The 15,000-nt window shown below is 29.9% G+C and overlaps 2 protein-coding genes across 2 annotated transcripts; both read left to right on the forward strand.

Annotated features, from left to right (window-relative positions):
* Positions 1-4,904: 4,904 nt before the first annotated feature.
* Positions 4,905-8,408, forward strand: LOC131628594 (acireductone dioxygenase 2-like). The gene is made up of 7 exons (XM_058899433.1): positions 4,905-5,062; positions 6,818-6,929; positions 7,029-7,123; positions 7,377-7,491; positions 7,577-7,701; positions 7,902-7,972; positions 8,056-8,408. Exons 1-7 carry the CDS (start codon positions 5,051-5,053, stop codon positions 8,120-8,122), a joined length of 597 nt encoding a protein of 198 aa, XP_058755416.1. The 5' UTR covers positions 4,905-5,050; the 3' UTR covers positions 8,123-8,408.
* A 3,105-nt stretch (positions 8,409-11,513) lies between these two features.
* On the forward strand, positions 11,514-13,274 carry LOC131628583 (heat stress transcription factor A-6b-like). Its single transcript, XM_058899416.1, has 2 exons — positions 11,514-12,104; positions 12,189-13,274. Exons 1-2 carry the CDS (start codon positions 11,808-11,810, stop codon positions 12,897-12,899), a joined length of 1,008 nt encoding a protein of 335 aa, XP_058755399.1. The 5' UTR covers positions 11,514-11,807; the 3' UTR covers positions 12,900-13,274.
* Positions 13,275-15,000: the final 1,726 nt, after the last annotated feature.

The raw sequence follows: 15,000 nt of genomic DNA on the forward strand, positions 1-15,000 counted from the left end.
TCATCAAAAAGGAATCATCAAAAAATTAGAGATTGTTTACCAAAAATCAAGGTAAACACCCGGTGATAATACATGCAATTTTGATATTTTTATAGGATTTTAGCATTCAAAGCCAAAAAATAAAAGCGTGGCATTTAAAAAAATTACCAAAATTAAAAAGTCAATGATAATAATCCAAATCATTTAAAATGAAATAAAAATTAATAAAAATGTCAACTCAATAACCTCGCGTCACAACTTACCAATTCTATTCGGGTTTTTTTGAATTCGTCCCATATGATTAGGAAAATGGATATTAACTTTATTTTTTTATTTTTTAAAAGTATTGTAATTATTTTGTAAGAGAAGGTTTGATTGATTTTTTTATTTTTTATTTTAGGTTGAATTTTATTTATAGATATTCTCAAAAGTCTTCTATCTATATTCCCAAAAGTCAAAAATTAGAAAATGTATTTATTTAGTGAAGGTGCTATCAGAACAACATTTTCCAAACATGCACTTCGTGTTCATTCATTCATTTGAGAGAGTCAAATCAATAGTCAATAAATTTAACTTTTATTTCTTAAGTTAGTTTTATACCTATATCTGTCTTTTTGTTTTTCAATAAATTTTTTAGTTTATAATATATATTTTTATAAAAAAGTTTATTTTGTTAACGGTGCTTTTATAACAAAATAAAGAATAAACAACAACAACAACAACAATAATAATAATAATAATAATAATAATTATTATTATTATTATTATTATTATTATTATTATTATTATTATAATTATTATTATCTATAACAATATATAAAGGGGATAGGAGAAAATGGGCTGACCTATTTTATTTCCTTAATTACCCTTTACCTATTACTAAAATCTCAATTAAGTTATTTGAAAAAAGTAACCGTACATATCCTAAACCACAAACTCTCCAACATAACTTCTCACCTTATAATTGTCATAACTTCTTTTTCTTTTTCTTACTGTATTCCATATTAATTTCCTCTCTCACTTTGGCTAACCATTTACTTCTCTCCTCAATTATTTTCTTTTAAATATTATTTGCGTATGGATTTTCCTTTGAGTTCATTACTGCACCATAAAGAATTGGTCAATTAGTGAATCTTTAGTTTATCAATAGAATTCATTTGTTTATTTTACAGATTTCCATTGCTAATGTGATCAAGAAGAAGCAAGCACAACACTTATGGTTGCCGTAAAAGTTTTTAGATGTATTTTTTTTCTTTTTATTTTAATTTTAGAATAATGAATTCTCTTATACATGTTTTATTTATTTATTTCAATTTCAATGAAATAATAAATTCATTGGTACATTTTTCTTATTTTGATTTCAATTTTAATTTCAGGTGAATAATGAATTCGCTCATTTGTACATTAAAACACAATAGGATTACTGGACATAACTATGCAGCAGTTAAAGAAGAAAAAAATTGTTTCCAATATATGTATACTTTTGTGGGTCACAACATAATCAATAACTGTATATTTTTAATATCTCTCTGTTCTGATTTCTTCTTTAAATTTACTATTCCGTTATTGTTTGTTATTTTATTTTTTTCTTTTGCAAACAATGAGACTATTTTGTCTTTTTTTTTTTTAATCAATAAAAACTATTTTGTTACAAATAATGAGAGTATAGCATCTATCAATTATGTTTGATGCCTTACGCCATTTTCCAAAGTCAATAACATAATTCACATATAAAAAAGTGACAATGAAGCAAAGAAACCGAGTGGGAAAAATTGAAATCCAAGAGTAGAGCATGTTCCTAATGGTGGAAGAATAGAGAAACATGCGATAATCGATTTCTATTACAATTCATTATTGGAGTATTTAGATTCTTCAATCTGATTTTTTTTGGTTTGGTTTTTTATACGTGGCTTTGATAATTTTTTTACATATTCATATTTTGTTAGAATTTAAAGGATATTTTCTTTTTTGGTGTATATATAGATTCATGTGTAGTTTCACAACAGGAAAAGTTATAGTTGGGATGCCTGATTTTTTTTTTGTAATCAAAAAATTTATTAAAGAACCAAAAGTTTTAACACAACGATTACAAAAAAGAACGAGACAAAAACTCGAAACAAAGAAAATTAATCACCAAATACTACCTAGGAAAGATATAGCAAAGGAGATTTGCTCAACTCATAAAAGTTATAGTTGGTTTGATTAATTTTCCCAATATAGGACCACCTCCAAATAAAGGCCTTGATGCTCCAAATTGTGTCAAATATATTCTAACGATCATTCCGAAAAACGATCCCATTCCTGATTAACCACCGTGAATTCTTCATTGCAAGTAAATAATTCTTATTAATTTCATAGACAACTTTATCTGTCTATAATATATAAAACATGACTTTTGGTGTAGCCTAATCACACAACATATCATTAAAATTTTTTTTTTTAAATAAGCAATGGAATTAAAAGGAGCAAAAGGGATGTTCCACCCCGAAATAAAACGGAAAGCTCCTACTTCTCAAAACACGCGAGAGGTAGAATATTCCAATAATAAAAGTTAGAGAGAGAACGCATTTGTGAAATGAAAAAAGTGGACATAAGGACACAGGAGTTAAGTTTGTTTAGACCAATATATCTTAGTTTAAACACATTTGCTAATTAAAAGTAAATACATGTAATTAACTCCTCTTTAATACCTATTTATTTAGTTCAGTTTTAGGTGGTGTTATTATACAATTTATCTATTTTATTTTTAATTTCTATTACAAAATTTATTGAATAAATATTTTAAGGGTCTTGCTAACCAGTGCCCAGGCATTAAATACACAGATTACCGAGATAAATTTACTATTTTTAAAGTCTTAACCATTATCCTGAAGGCACTAATTAACATTTCCCATATTTTAATTAAGATCAAATGAAATATATAAAAAAATATGTTTTTATTTTGACGCTGTGCGCATTAAAAAAAGTGGACAAACGGGCACGGGAGTGCCCGTTTGAACGCTAGTTATTATAATGTAAGTGTAACGATTTTTCTTTTTTATAAAAGAAATAAGAGTTCTATTTATTTTTTATTTATATACAAATATATTATTGATATAGTTGATACTAGATAGGTATAAGATTAAGAAAGACTCTCCAACAAGGATAGATAGCCTAACTTATTTAAGGACAGATTTGGCTGAAATTATTTAATAAAAAAGATCACTCTTAAATTTTTTAAAAGCCTATTTAATTAAATAGGTCAGACTTAATCTATTAAAAAAACTATAAAGTCTTTTTAGGCTAAATATGATGACCTATATATGCATGTATTTTAAAAAATAAAGACTAAATAGTCTATATTTGCATATATTAAAAAAAATGCTAAATAGGTCGGCACATATATATATATATATATATATATATATATATATATATATATATATATATAATATATATATATATATATATATATATATATATATATATATATATATATATATATATATATATATATATATATATATATATATATATATATATATATATATATATATATATATATAGGTCAGTCTATAAAGCTTCTTAACTAATATAAATTAATTAAAAATCTTAATGAACAATGAACTTTGAATAGTCTTTTAAGTCATGTCAGACAAAAAAAGAAAGCTTATAATAGACTACATATCTGACTCATATCTTATAAATTTATCGTAGGTCAGACTCATGCCTTCTAAAATCTAAATTATTTCTATCCCTAAACCAAATAGACTATAAATATTAAAATTTTGTTCAATGAATATAAGCTATATATTTTGCGATCAATATTATAAATAAATTTTATTTTAAATTTTTTTAATATATGGGTGAATAAGAGAAAAACATGAATATATGAATGAATTTCTCAATTAGTGGGACTCCGGACTAAAAGTTTACTGTTGGACAGATAATCCTCAAACTGCTTCAAATAAAGTATTAAAATATGAGAAACAATTGATATTTTATAGAGTCTAAAAATTTATGCATAATAATAATGTATCTATTAGGCCAATAAATATGATTTTTAAGAAAATTAATTTTACCATCTAAAGTAAAGTAACGACATAATTTACTATCTGTCAATGAGATGCATAAAAATCAACGCCTTACAAAATTTTATTAAAATATTTAATATTAACCATTCTCTTTAACGCATCAAATAATTTGCAATTGAATTTTGTAGACATAATTTATATGTTAATAACGTTCAATTTAACGATAGATTTTATTATATAGATATATAATAAAAAATTATCAAATATTCCATCAATTATTTACTAAAAGTAAATTTAGACTATCATAATCTTGTTCCTTTTGTTTATAGGGTTCGTTGGCGCTTTTGCGTTCTTCACGCTAATTTCTTTCATCTAACTTTCACTCACATCTATAGAGAAGGTAATTCTTGTGCTGATTTTTGGTGAATTTCGCGATCGGCATTGGTTTTACGGTAACTTTTGATTCTATCCCGTTAAAAATTAGGAATAATTTTGTAAAGAATAAATTAGGCGTACCTTTATTTAGGTTCTCGTAATCTTGGAGCTAACTTATTCTCCTTTGTATCTTTTTCTTTGATATATATTACTACCTTATTCAAAAAAAAAAAAAAAAAAACTATCATCATTTTTCTCTAAAAAATAATTAGAATATTTTTTTTCGAATTCATCAAATAATTAATTAATTTAGACTTAAATATAGACCACATACACAAGTTATTTTATAAATCTAAAAAATAACATTTTAACTATAATAGTGTATGGGGAGAAAACAAATCTATAATCTAGAAAAGGATCTTTCTTGACATACAAAGGAAGTTTGGTTAAAAAAAAAAAGTAAAATTCGTTTAAAAAAAAACTGATAAATGATGTATTTAGAATTCAAATTAAACCAAATGACTACTTTTGACTAAAAACAATAGCAAATTATCAACGGGAGAAGGGCGTTTTGGTAAATTAAAGTGGTGTTTCGTATATAAATCGCGTTGCTATTAAGCATTTGTGGCAGAAATTTCTATCGAGAAAACTTCAACCCGAAGCTCAAACAAACATCTCTTATCATGGTTTCTTCGGTAATCCTCTTCATTTCTCATTTATTTTCCGGTCAATTAATTTTTTTGGCTTCAAATCAGAAAATAATTACGCTCTATTTCTTTAATTTATTTTTAAATAACTATTTTTATTAGAAAATTATTGATCCTTTCATGATTTGTTGAAGCTTTTGCGTTTGTTCTGGGTTTTTGGTTTTATAGGAATTTTTCTGAGTTTTGCAATATTTTAACGTAAGGTATTATCAGAACATGTTGCATCTTCATGAATTTTGAATTGAAAAAATGAAAAAAAATTTAAGCACTTGAGGGTTTTGCGTCTTAAGTATGAAGGTTATGAGCTATTTGTTACTATTACTCATATTTGCAGTATATGATTAGTGAATTAGGTTTGGTAGGAAACTACTTAGATGATGGCAAGGTTTTAAATACCGGTCGCGCATAAAGACTTTTGTGATCTCGATCGGTGCGATACTGATTGCGGTTGTTGCAGTGTAAATTAACTGCAATTTGTTCTTTATCATAAAAGAGGTGACTAACGGTATTGATATCGACACTTCAAAACCTTCAATAAGTTCAAATTGGAACATATTGAATGTTAGTAACTGAGGTGCTCATGGGGTAATTACACATGGGGTAATTACAGATACTGATTTATTGAGGCCGTTTTTGCACTAACGAACGGTTTTCAAAACCTTGGACGATGGGTTTTTCATAAGCAAATGGTTAGTGGTTAATTTGTTTAGGAAATGGGAGATTGATTTGTAGTCGGGGTCGTATCTGAACCTCCCATTTCAGAGTAGTCAAGATCGAGTGTTGCATCTTAAGATCTTACGAGCTGAGGTTGCCTTTTAGTGCTACGATCGGAGAAAGATCATTTTTTTTTGTACGGCATGGTCAAGATCGAGCTTTCTAGAGCAAGATTGTAAAAAAAAATAGTGTTGGGCCTGTTTTTTGGACTGCTTAACTTGGTTATTATTTCAATTAGGTTCTCCCGCCTAACCCTAAGACAGAAACGGCTGCATCGTTCATGATAACTCTCCTCCTTTCACAATAATTGATTAAATTGGCTGTTTTTATGTGTGTGTATATATGAAATTACTATTTTTCCCTTCGGTAGGATCTTATGTGCTGTGCTACGATCCTAGTTTTACAATCTTTCACAGGCCGACTGATCCTACTTAAGATCTCATGCTTGACTACCTTGTCTCACATAATATTCCTGGGGTGGTATGAATATTTTGATATTTTTAAAGCCGGTACTTTTTTGCCATGATATGAATATGATGATGGTATTTTTAAAGCCAATACTTTTTTGCCATGGTATGAATATGATGATGGTATTTTTAAAGCCAATACTTTTTTGCAATGGTTTTTTATTTTTGTTTTTCGATCACAAGTACATTATTTATTCTGTTCGATTTGTCACATGAATTGGGAAGATGGATTTTGAAAAACAAACTGTAAAATGATTATGGTTGATGCTTGATACAAATAATCAACCTTTCAACATTCTAGAGTATGTTATCCATGTACAATTATTTTATATCGAAATATTAATTGTTAAGTTTTAAATTGACGGTTATCTTTATATTTTGTCCTCTGAACTGCATGCCCTCAGTTCAGAAGGGTTCAACCCAACCTTGTTTATATCATGTGCTCAAATCGTTCACTCAATATGATGTGTGTTGCTACTGCTTCTGTTACATTTTGGGTTGAGAAGTTTTGCAGAAATAAGAGGAATCTTATTTTCATATTTTCTTTTGTTATTTTTTTTAGGATCCCCGAGAGGAAGTCCTTCAAGCATGGTATATGGATGATAGCAAGGAAGATCAACGGCTTCCCCATCACAAAGAACCCAAGGAGTTCGTCTCATTGGATCAACTTGCTGGTAAGCTTGTTGTTACCTATGTCAGTTATATTTACATGAAAATTGTAGGATTTGCACTCACAAGTCATGTCTGAACTTCGGTTCGGGTTAAAATTGCAGAGCTTGGAGTCCTTAGCTGGAAATTAGACGCCGATAACCCTGACACAGACCCAGAGCTGAAGAAGATCCGTGAAGAACGCGGTTACTCTTACTTGGTTAGTGATGCTAATGTTTTATTGTCATTGTTTAGAAAGAACTACCTTTCCCTTTACTCGCAATAAATATCTATATGTAAAGAAATACACACAATGTGCAGAACCATGACTGTTTAAGTATATGTAACATTGAGAACTATTTATGTGAATTATAATAAAAATTATTTTCGTTTTGATGTCGAATATATGCATTTTAACATTCCGGCCTTGTTCATGCTTTTTACATTCTTATCCAAGGCATCATTTTGTGTAGGATGTTTGTGAGATCTCCCGAGAAAAGTTGCCAAATTATGATGAAAAGATCAAGAACTTCTTTGAAGAGCATCTGCACACTGACGAGGAGATCCGTTACGCCGTTGCTGGAAGTGGTATGAACAATTTTTTATTTGATCTAATTTTTTCATTACCATGCCTACCCTGTTAAGTTTCTAAGCATTCTCTGTTTTTCTTTAGGTTACTTTGATGTAAGGGATCGCAATGAGGCTTGGATTCGTGTATGGGTGAAGAAAGGGGGAATGATCATTTTACCTGCTGGAATTTATCACCGTTTTACATTGGATGAGGGCAATTATATTAAGGTATTGATTTTTGCTTCACTACTTTCCTCTGTTGTTAATTTTAAATCACCATATCCCTAACCTAAGCTTTTCATTTTTCTGTCTGTCTATCTCATTTTTGTTATCTTTTAACTATTGATGTGCATGTTCAACTTTTTTATCTTAGCATTTGCGGAAATTAGTCTGCATCATGTGTTTCTTACACGTTTGTAATTATGCAGGCTATGCGATTTTTTGTTGGTGAACCAGTTTGGACCCCATACAATCGCCCACACGACCATCTCCCTGCAAGGTATGATTTAACAAGTTCAGTAGTAGCATATTTGACAATCAGAGACTTTATGTCGAAACTCATATTGCGATTTCAATGCGCAGAGGGGAATATATCAAGAATTTTGTGGAGAAGGATGTTGCCAACCATACTGTTGACGCCACTGCATAATTTGGTTTCTGCTTGATTGTAGCATGGGATAAAAAGGACTAAGGCTTTGAATACTAAAATGGTGTTTAAAAATAATAATAATGGTCTCTCAAACAAAGAGGCCCGTCCTCTTTTGTTTGGTATTTAAGCTTGGATGTTGGTTATATTTCATGCTATCATGTTTGTTACCTGTGTTGTATAATTAAAAATTGTATTTACAAGTATTGTTGTTATTTTCAGTGTTGGGGACAGAATAAACATACAGAAATTGAATGTTGGTATAATATAATGTGTTGTTTTGGTTGCATTTTACTTTTACAAAAGTTTTTGAGTGTTTGTTTAAGATTATTTTGGGATAAATTTTTTTTAATTTTTTTTTTTTAAATTAGGACCTAATTTTTATAGGTTCAAAATATGGAAGTCTAAAATTTTAAAAATAATTGACTTTCGAAATAGAGGATATCTCATTACACCCCTTGATATTCTTATCAACCTGGCAAAATTTTAATTATGTCTTGTGCTTTGGTAGATACACATTTGAAGTATTTTTTATAATAAAATTTAGTTTTTTCCGTAGGTACTTCTATGGAAGCATTAAAACATAGTGAACATTAGAAAAATTTAAATTAATTTAGTTCAATGAATCTTTCATAGATGTATCTACAAAACGTGTTAAAAACATAACGTTTCGAAGATGTACCTACGGAACTTTGTGATATTTTTAAATCAACTATTTCACTCCTAAATTGCAATTTTTTTAACAAAAATGAAACATCAAATTATAGCACATCAAAGATGTGCAATTTAAAGGCAATGGAATATAATACACCAAAAGAATACATCGTATAAATCATCCACATAGTGTCAAATACAAAATCAAAATAAAGTACATAAATGTAATCAAAATACAAACATCAATAAAATCATAGGCATCATCACTACTGTGTATGCCGGATAATATCCAAAAATAATTAAAATAGCATAAAAAATTATCGGAGGTCAGTCTTGTTGGGGTACTAATTGATCCTTCATCTAAAGGCATTTAAAAAAGAGATTTCTTCACCCTCTTTGGAATCATCGGAGGATGAGGGATGGACAATTCTTCAATGATGGTGACCTCAGGATCTTGATTGTTAGTCTTCCCGTCCAAAGCTTAGAGGAGTACGCCTTCCAGAAGGAATGAAAGGTTCAAACGCCTTCTAAATTTAGTTTTTTCCGTAGGTACTTCTATGGAAGCATTAAAACATAGTGAACATTAGAAAAATTTAAATTAATTTAGTTCAATGAATCTTTCATAGATGTATCTACAAAACGTGTTAAAAACATAACGTTTCGAAGATGTACCTACGGAACTTTGTGATATTTTTAAATCAACTATTTCACTCCTAAATTGCAATTTTTTTAACAAAAATGGAACATCAAATTATAGCACATCAAAGATGTGCAATTTAAAGGCAATGGAATATAATACACCAAAAGAATACATCGTATAAATCATCCACATAGTGTCAAATACAAAATCAAAATAAAGTACATAAATGTAATCAAAATACAAACATCAATAAAATCATAGGCATCATCACTACTGTGTATGCCGGATAATATCCAAAAATAATTAAAATAGCATAAAAAATTATCGGAGGTCAGTCTTGTTGGGGTACTAATTGATCCTTCATCTAAAGGCATTTAAAAAAGAGATTTCTTCACCCTCTTTGGAATCATCGGAGGATGAGGGATGGACAATTCTTCAATGATGGTGACCTCAGGATCTTGATTGTTAGTCTTCCCGTCCAAAGCTTAGAGGAGTACGCCTTCCAGAAGGAATGAAAGGTTCAAACGCCTTCTATGATCCCGAGTGTTCTCTAGCATCTGGAGGAATCTTCACTGTGGTACGTTGTCCATAAGCTTTGGAGGTGGTGATTTGGAATTTTGACTTTTCAAAGTTATTCGTTTTGGGGTTCCAAAATTGGCGGCTGTCTGTTGACCGCTACAAGTAAGTTTCTCAATAAAGTATTTATTTCTTTGTTGGCTACCTAACCCCTTGAAAGGAGGTCATAAGGTGTTTTGTTGTTTCCTTCTTAAGACTGATATATGTTTGCAACCATTAGCGCCAGAAGCTCACCGTCCAAAAGAAGGGATGCAAGCGCCTTAACCCAGCGGAGGAGGCCTAATGTGACTACTTGGGTCAGAGGATGAAGGAGTGATTCTTTCTGTCGTCAAGGTTTCCTCCTCCTTACTTCGCTCGCTATGGATTGTAGGTAAGTTGAAATGTGGGTTGCCCTTCTTCCCCGATTTGCAATTTCCTGATGTTTGAGAAAAGGGTTTAAACTTTATTTTTCTTTATTACAAAGGGCATGAATATTCCTTCCTACTATGAGGTTTTCTTGTTGTTGGATATGCATGGTACTTGTTGTCCCCCGAATCTAAGAATCTTGTCATTTTCAGGTTGTATATGATGAACGAATGAGGGGGTGGTACCTATAAATACTTCTATGCTCAAGTAAGTGATTTTTGAATATGAGAGGTATAAAATTTAAGGAATATTGTGTATCTTGATTTGATGTCTAATGTCTCTTACGTAGGATTTTATTAAGGTTTCTGAATACCTTTACCATTGGCTTTAACCGTCTTGGTCCAAGCAGACAAATATCATGAAACAATTCATTTTGTTATATGAAAGTTCTATTTTAATTGTCTACTTGGACCAAGTGTTTTTTAGGGCAGATCCATGCCTACTCCAAAGATCCTAGAACATTCAATTGGACAATCGGTAGCAAAAGCGATATTTTCTTTTTTTTTTACATCAATGATCTGACATTATACTGTCATAAATATCCTTATCTTATTATGCTTCGTGCATATATTGGACTCCTTATGCTTTGAGCCGAATTTTAAAGCCGGGACCGCGTAAAAACATAATAAAAAATGAATCTCTCTTAACAATAGAGATTCTTTACTAAATTATAAGAAATAGAAATTAACTTCCTCACTAGAGTGTTAAGTAGTTTGTAATCACCTTGAACCAACTATCAACATTTTCTTGGATAAGTTTTTTCTCTAAGATGTTTGATAGACTTTTTAAATTTGTAACTTTCACTCAACCGTCTCGACACTAAATGTCACATTTAAAGTCTTACATCTCTCAAAAGAAAAAATGTCTTGGTTAGTTTTGAAGATGTATCATACTTCCAATTCAAAGTTTTAAAATTTACATAAGAATCTTACATTTATGTAGTTTGTAACTAAACAAAAATTGTATTGTTAGATGGTTTTCTTCAAACAAATAAAATGAATTAATATAAGGTGCAAGGCAATGGCTTTCCCAAAAAAGAAAAAAGAGAGGAGAGAGAAACATATCTAGTTGCCATGGTCATGGATTTGTCTTTCACTTCACTGTACCTTCCTCATTAGTCACATGATATATAATAATGTTATAAAGAAAAAGTTAAACAAGAACAAAGAAACAAAGACATCAACATAACATCTAACTATAATAAATAGAACTAAACTCAACACATGCATCTGCTTCTGCTTCTGGTTCCTTCACATCACTCCATGCCAAACACTTCCAAATTCCAATTACCTATCCTTCACATATGATCTGATTTTCCTTTTTAGTTATGTATTGTAATCATGAACAATCTCTTTAGAGTTTGAGTTCTCATTATTCAAACCTCACTTCCCAAAACAGATTTTTTATTTTTTTATGAACATGAATCCTCATCATGGTGGAGTGAAGGATGGATTTGTTAGAGGAAGTTCTTCCTTTTGTATGGTTGATGGTCCTCAACCAATGGAAGGACTTCATGAAAATGGTCCTCCACCATTTCTCACAAAAACATATGATATAGTTGATGACCCTTCCACAAATCATATAGTTTCATGGAGCACAGGTAACAACAGCTTTGTTGTGTTGGATCCTCAAGCCTTTTCTGTTAGTCTTCTCCCAAGATTCTTCAAACACAACAATTTCTCCAGTTTTGTCAGACAACTTAACACATATGTGAGTTGTATAGAACTTATGATATATTTATATATTTTTATATGATATATGTATGTATTTATTTCCATAAATTTGATATTGTAGGGATTCAAAAAGGTTGATCCAGATAAATGGGAATTTGCCAATGAGATGTTTCTAAGAGGACAAAAAATTCTCTTGAAGAACATTAGAAGGAGAAGGGCAAATAAATCACAAGCAATGCAACAACAAGCTCTAGACCCTTCTTGTGTTGAGGTAGGAAGATTTGGATTAGACGGAATCGAAGTCGATCGGTTGCGGCGTGACCGACAAGTTCTAATGGTGGAGTTGATGAAACTCAGACAACAGCAACAGAATACTATAGCTCACCTTGGATTAATGGAAGGAAGGGTTAAAAGAAATGAGCAGAAACAAAAACAGATGATGAATTTCTTGGCAAGAGCAATGCAAAATCCTAATTTCTTGCAACAGTTGGTTCAAAAGAAGGAATGGAGAAAAGAGTTGGAGGAAATGATTTCTATGAAGAGAAGAAGACCTATTGAGCAAGGTGGCCCTAGTAATGTTGAGGTTGGTGATGAGTTAGGATATGATGCTGAAGATTCCTTAGCTTCTGTTAAAGTTGAAGAACGTCAAGATTTTGAGGAGGGTACTAATATGGTTAATCAAGTTGAAATTAGAGATAAAGAGATTGATATTGAAATGTTTTGGCAAGATTTGTTTAATGAAGGTAATGTTGAAGATAAAAATGTTGTGGATGTTGAAGATGTTGATGTATTGGTTGAGCAACTTGGTTATCTTGCTTCTAGTCCTAAATAGGATGAGACTGCATTTCTGATTTTTTTTTTTCCTACGTACTTTGCTTCATTGATTAATGATTTAGCTTGGTGGCTGGCTGTGTTTGCTTTGGTTACATTTACATATTTAAGAGTTTATTCATAAAGAAATAATTAGTAGGAATGTGATATATCTTATTGATACATGTCCTTTATACAATGAGAATGAGATAGTTTCTCTAGGCTAACTAACATGGAAAAGTGACTTAGTACTCGATTACAATCTCTCTTTGTTATGAAGGAATTATGTCATGTTGAGGCAGAAATATTTGAAGAAACATGAATAAAGTTGTCTGATGTAGTTCGGAAAGCGTTTGAAGGTGTGATTTTAAGTTACATTGTAATTGAGGATGATTGTTCGCGGATCTGTTCGTTAATAGATCGTATTGTAATTGAGGATGATTGTTCGCGGATCTGTTCGTTAATAGATCGTATATTATACTACTAAGATTTTGATAGTTATAAATATGATTTTATCTCATTTGTTGTAACACAAATTGCAAAACGTGTATAAGTTAGAAATCCTAGTAGTTAGAAATCCTAGTAGAAGTAAAGAGTAGAAATTTCTATGATTATATTTTTGAGGTTTCATAGTCTTTTAAAATTATAAAAAGATTTGAAAAACAGTTAATGTTATTCTTATATTAAAAATATAATAGATTAAAAAACATTTTAGTAGAAAATGAATTTAGTTTGGTAATAAGTTCAATGACTATTTCTTAAAATAATTTCTTGCAAAACCTTTTGAAATATAGTGAATGTCAGAATTGCGCTCTCACTCTTATCTCATTCGTAGATTGATTTGATCGAATTGGATAAATAATTTTTGTTGTTGTTTAATATTATTTTTATTGTCGAATTGGTAAACAATTCTAATATTATTTTTATTATTTTAATTTATTGATGAAATATTTTTTTTTAACAATTACGATTATTTGTCTTTCCAAAATGGATACAACCACGTCTCATAGATTACTATCTTTTTTTTAAGTATTGACAGCAAGATTATTTCATGTGCTTAGGCAGATAGTGATGACTAAGTTGATTTCTAGTTTCTCTGAATTTAGACCTTCCTTCAGCTTGATATTTCAAGATGTGTGAGAATCTTTGTTATAGAGTTTTAGAGTGTATGCTTTTGGTGTTTGGTATTTGTGTTTGTCCTTGTCCTTGTTATTGTTTAAGTCTGTGGTATTGTGTGTCCCGTGCTGTGTTTGTGTTTAGTGTTTTTGGTGTTGTTGTCAGTTTTCTTTTTGTTGTTAAATGTATTTCTGATACTCTATTCTGCTTCTTTTTTTTTAATTAAATATTTTATCATGGTTTCCTCTAGTGTATCATTTATGAGCGAGGACACATCTGAGATCATGTCGGTGTCACACTTTTGATGGCACAGTATTAAGAAACTTTATTTTGTGATGTATTTGTCTCAAGATATGATTTCATGCTTGGAATCTAGTTTACATTTCAAACATATATCTTAATTACATCCAAGTTATTATACCCTAAGGTGGCTTGTACCATAATTTGTTATTTTTCAACACATATTTTGTCCTTTTTCTATTTCTTCTTGCCCTCTCTAGACTCAAATCCTGTACAGATTAGTTGGTCAAAAAGGGACATATTCTAGAGTAATCTGTAGGGACAGCATCCAAGTTATTTCAAACAAATTTCCTCTACATGATTCTCGAAGTAAATATATATATATATATATATATATATATATATATATATATATATATATATATATATATATATATATATATATATATATATATATTATTTATAAAAAAAAACCTAATTGCGTATAACTAATTTATAAGGTCTTATCAATCATATTTTGTGAATGAATGTGTCAGTAGTCATATGAGTACATTGAATGGGATACTGAACTCTTATAAGTTTGAAAAAGTTTTTGAATTTGAAACTATTTGGCAATGTTTTATTTCTATTAATGGAAAAGGGAAGAGAAGGTACTAGTAAAAGGTTAATTCCTTTGAATTAAAGTTGCAGAAATTTTGAGTTGGATCACATATATGCTGCTTCAATTGTCTGGTTAAGTGATAAGATTGCACATGCTTTGCATGAGT

This window comes from Vicia villosa, unplaced genomic scaffold, assembly GCF_029867415.1.
Source record: "Vicia villosa cultivar HV-30 ecotype Madison, WI unplaced genomic scaffold, Vvil1.0 ctg.000467F_1_1, whole genome shotgun sequence".
Classification (NCBI taxonomy): domain Eukaryota; kingdom Viridiplantae; phylum Streptophyta; class Magnoliopsida; order Fabales; family Fabaceae; genus Vicia; species Vicia villosa.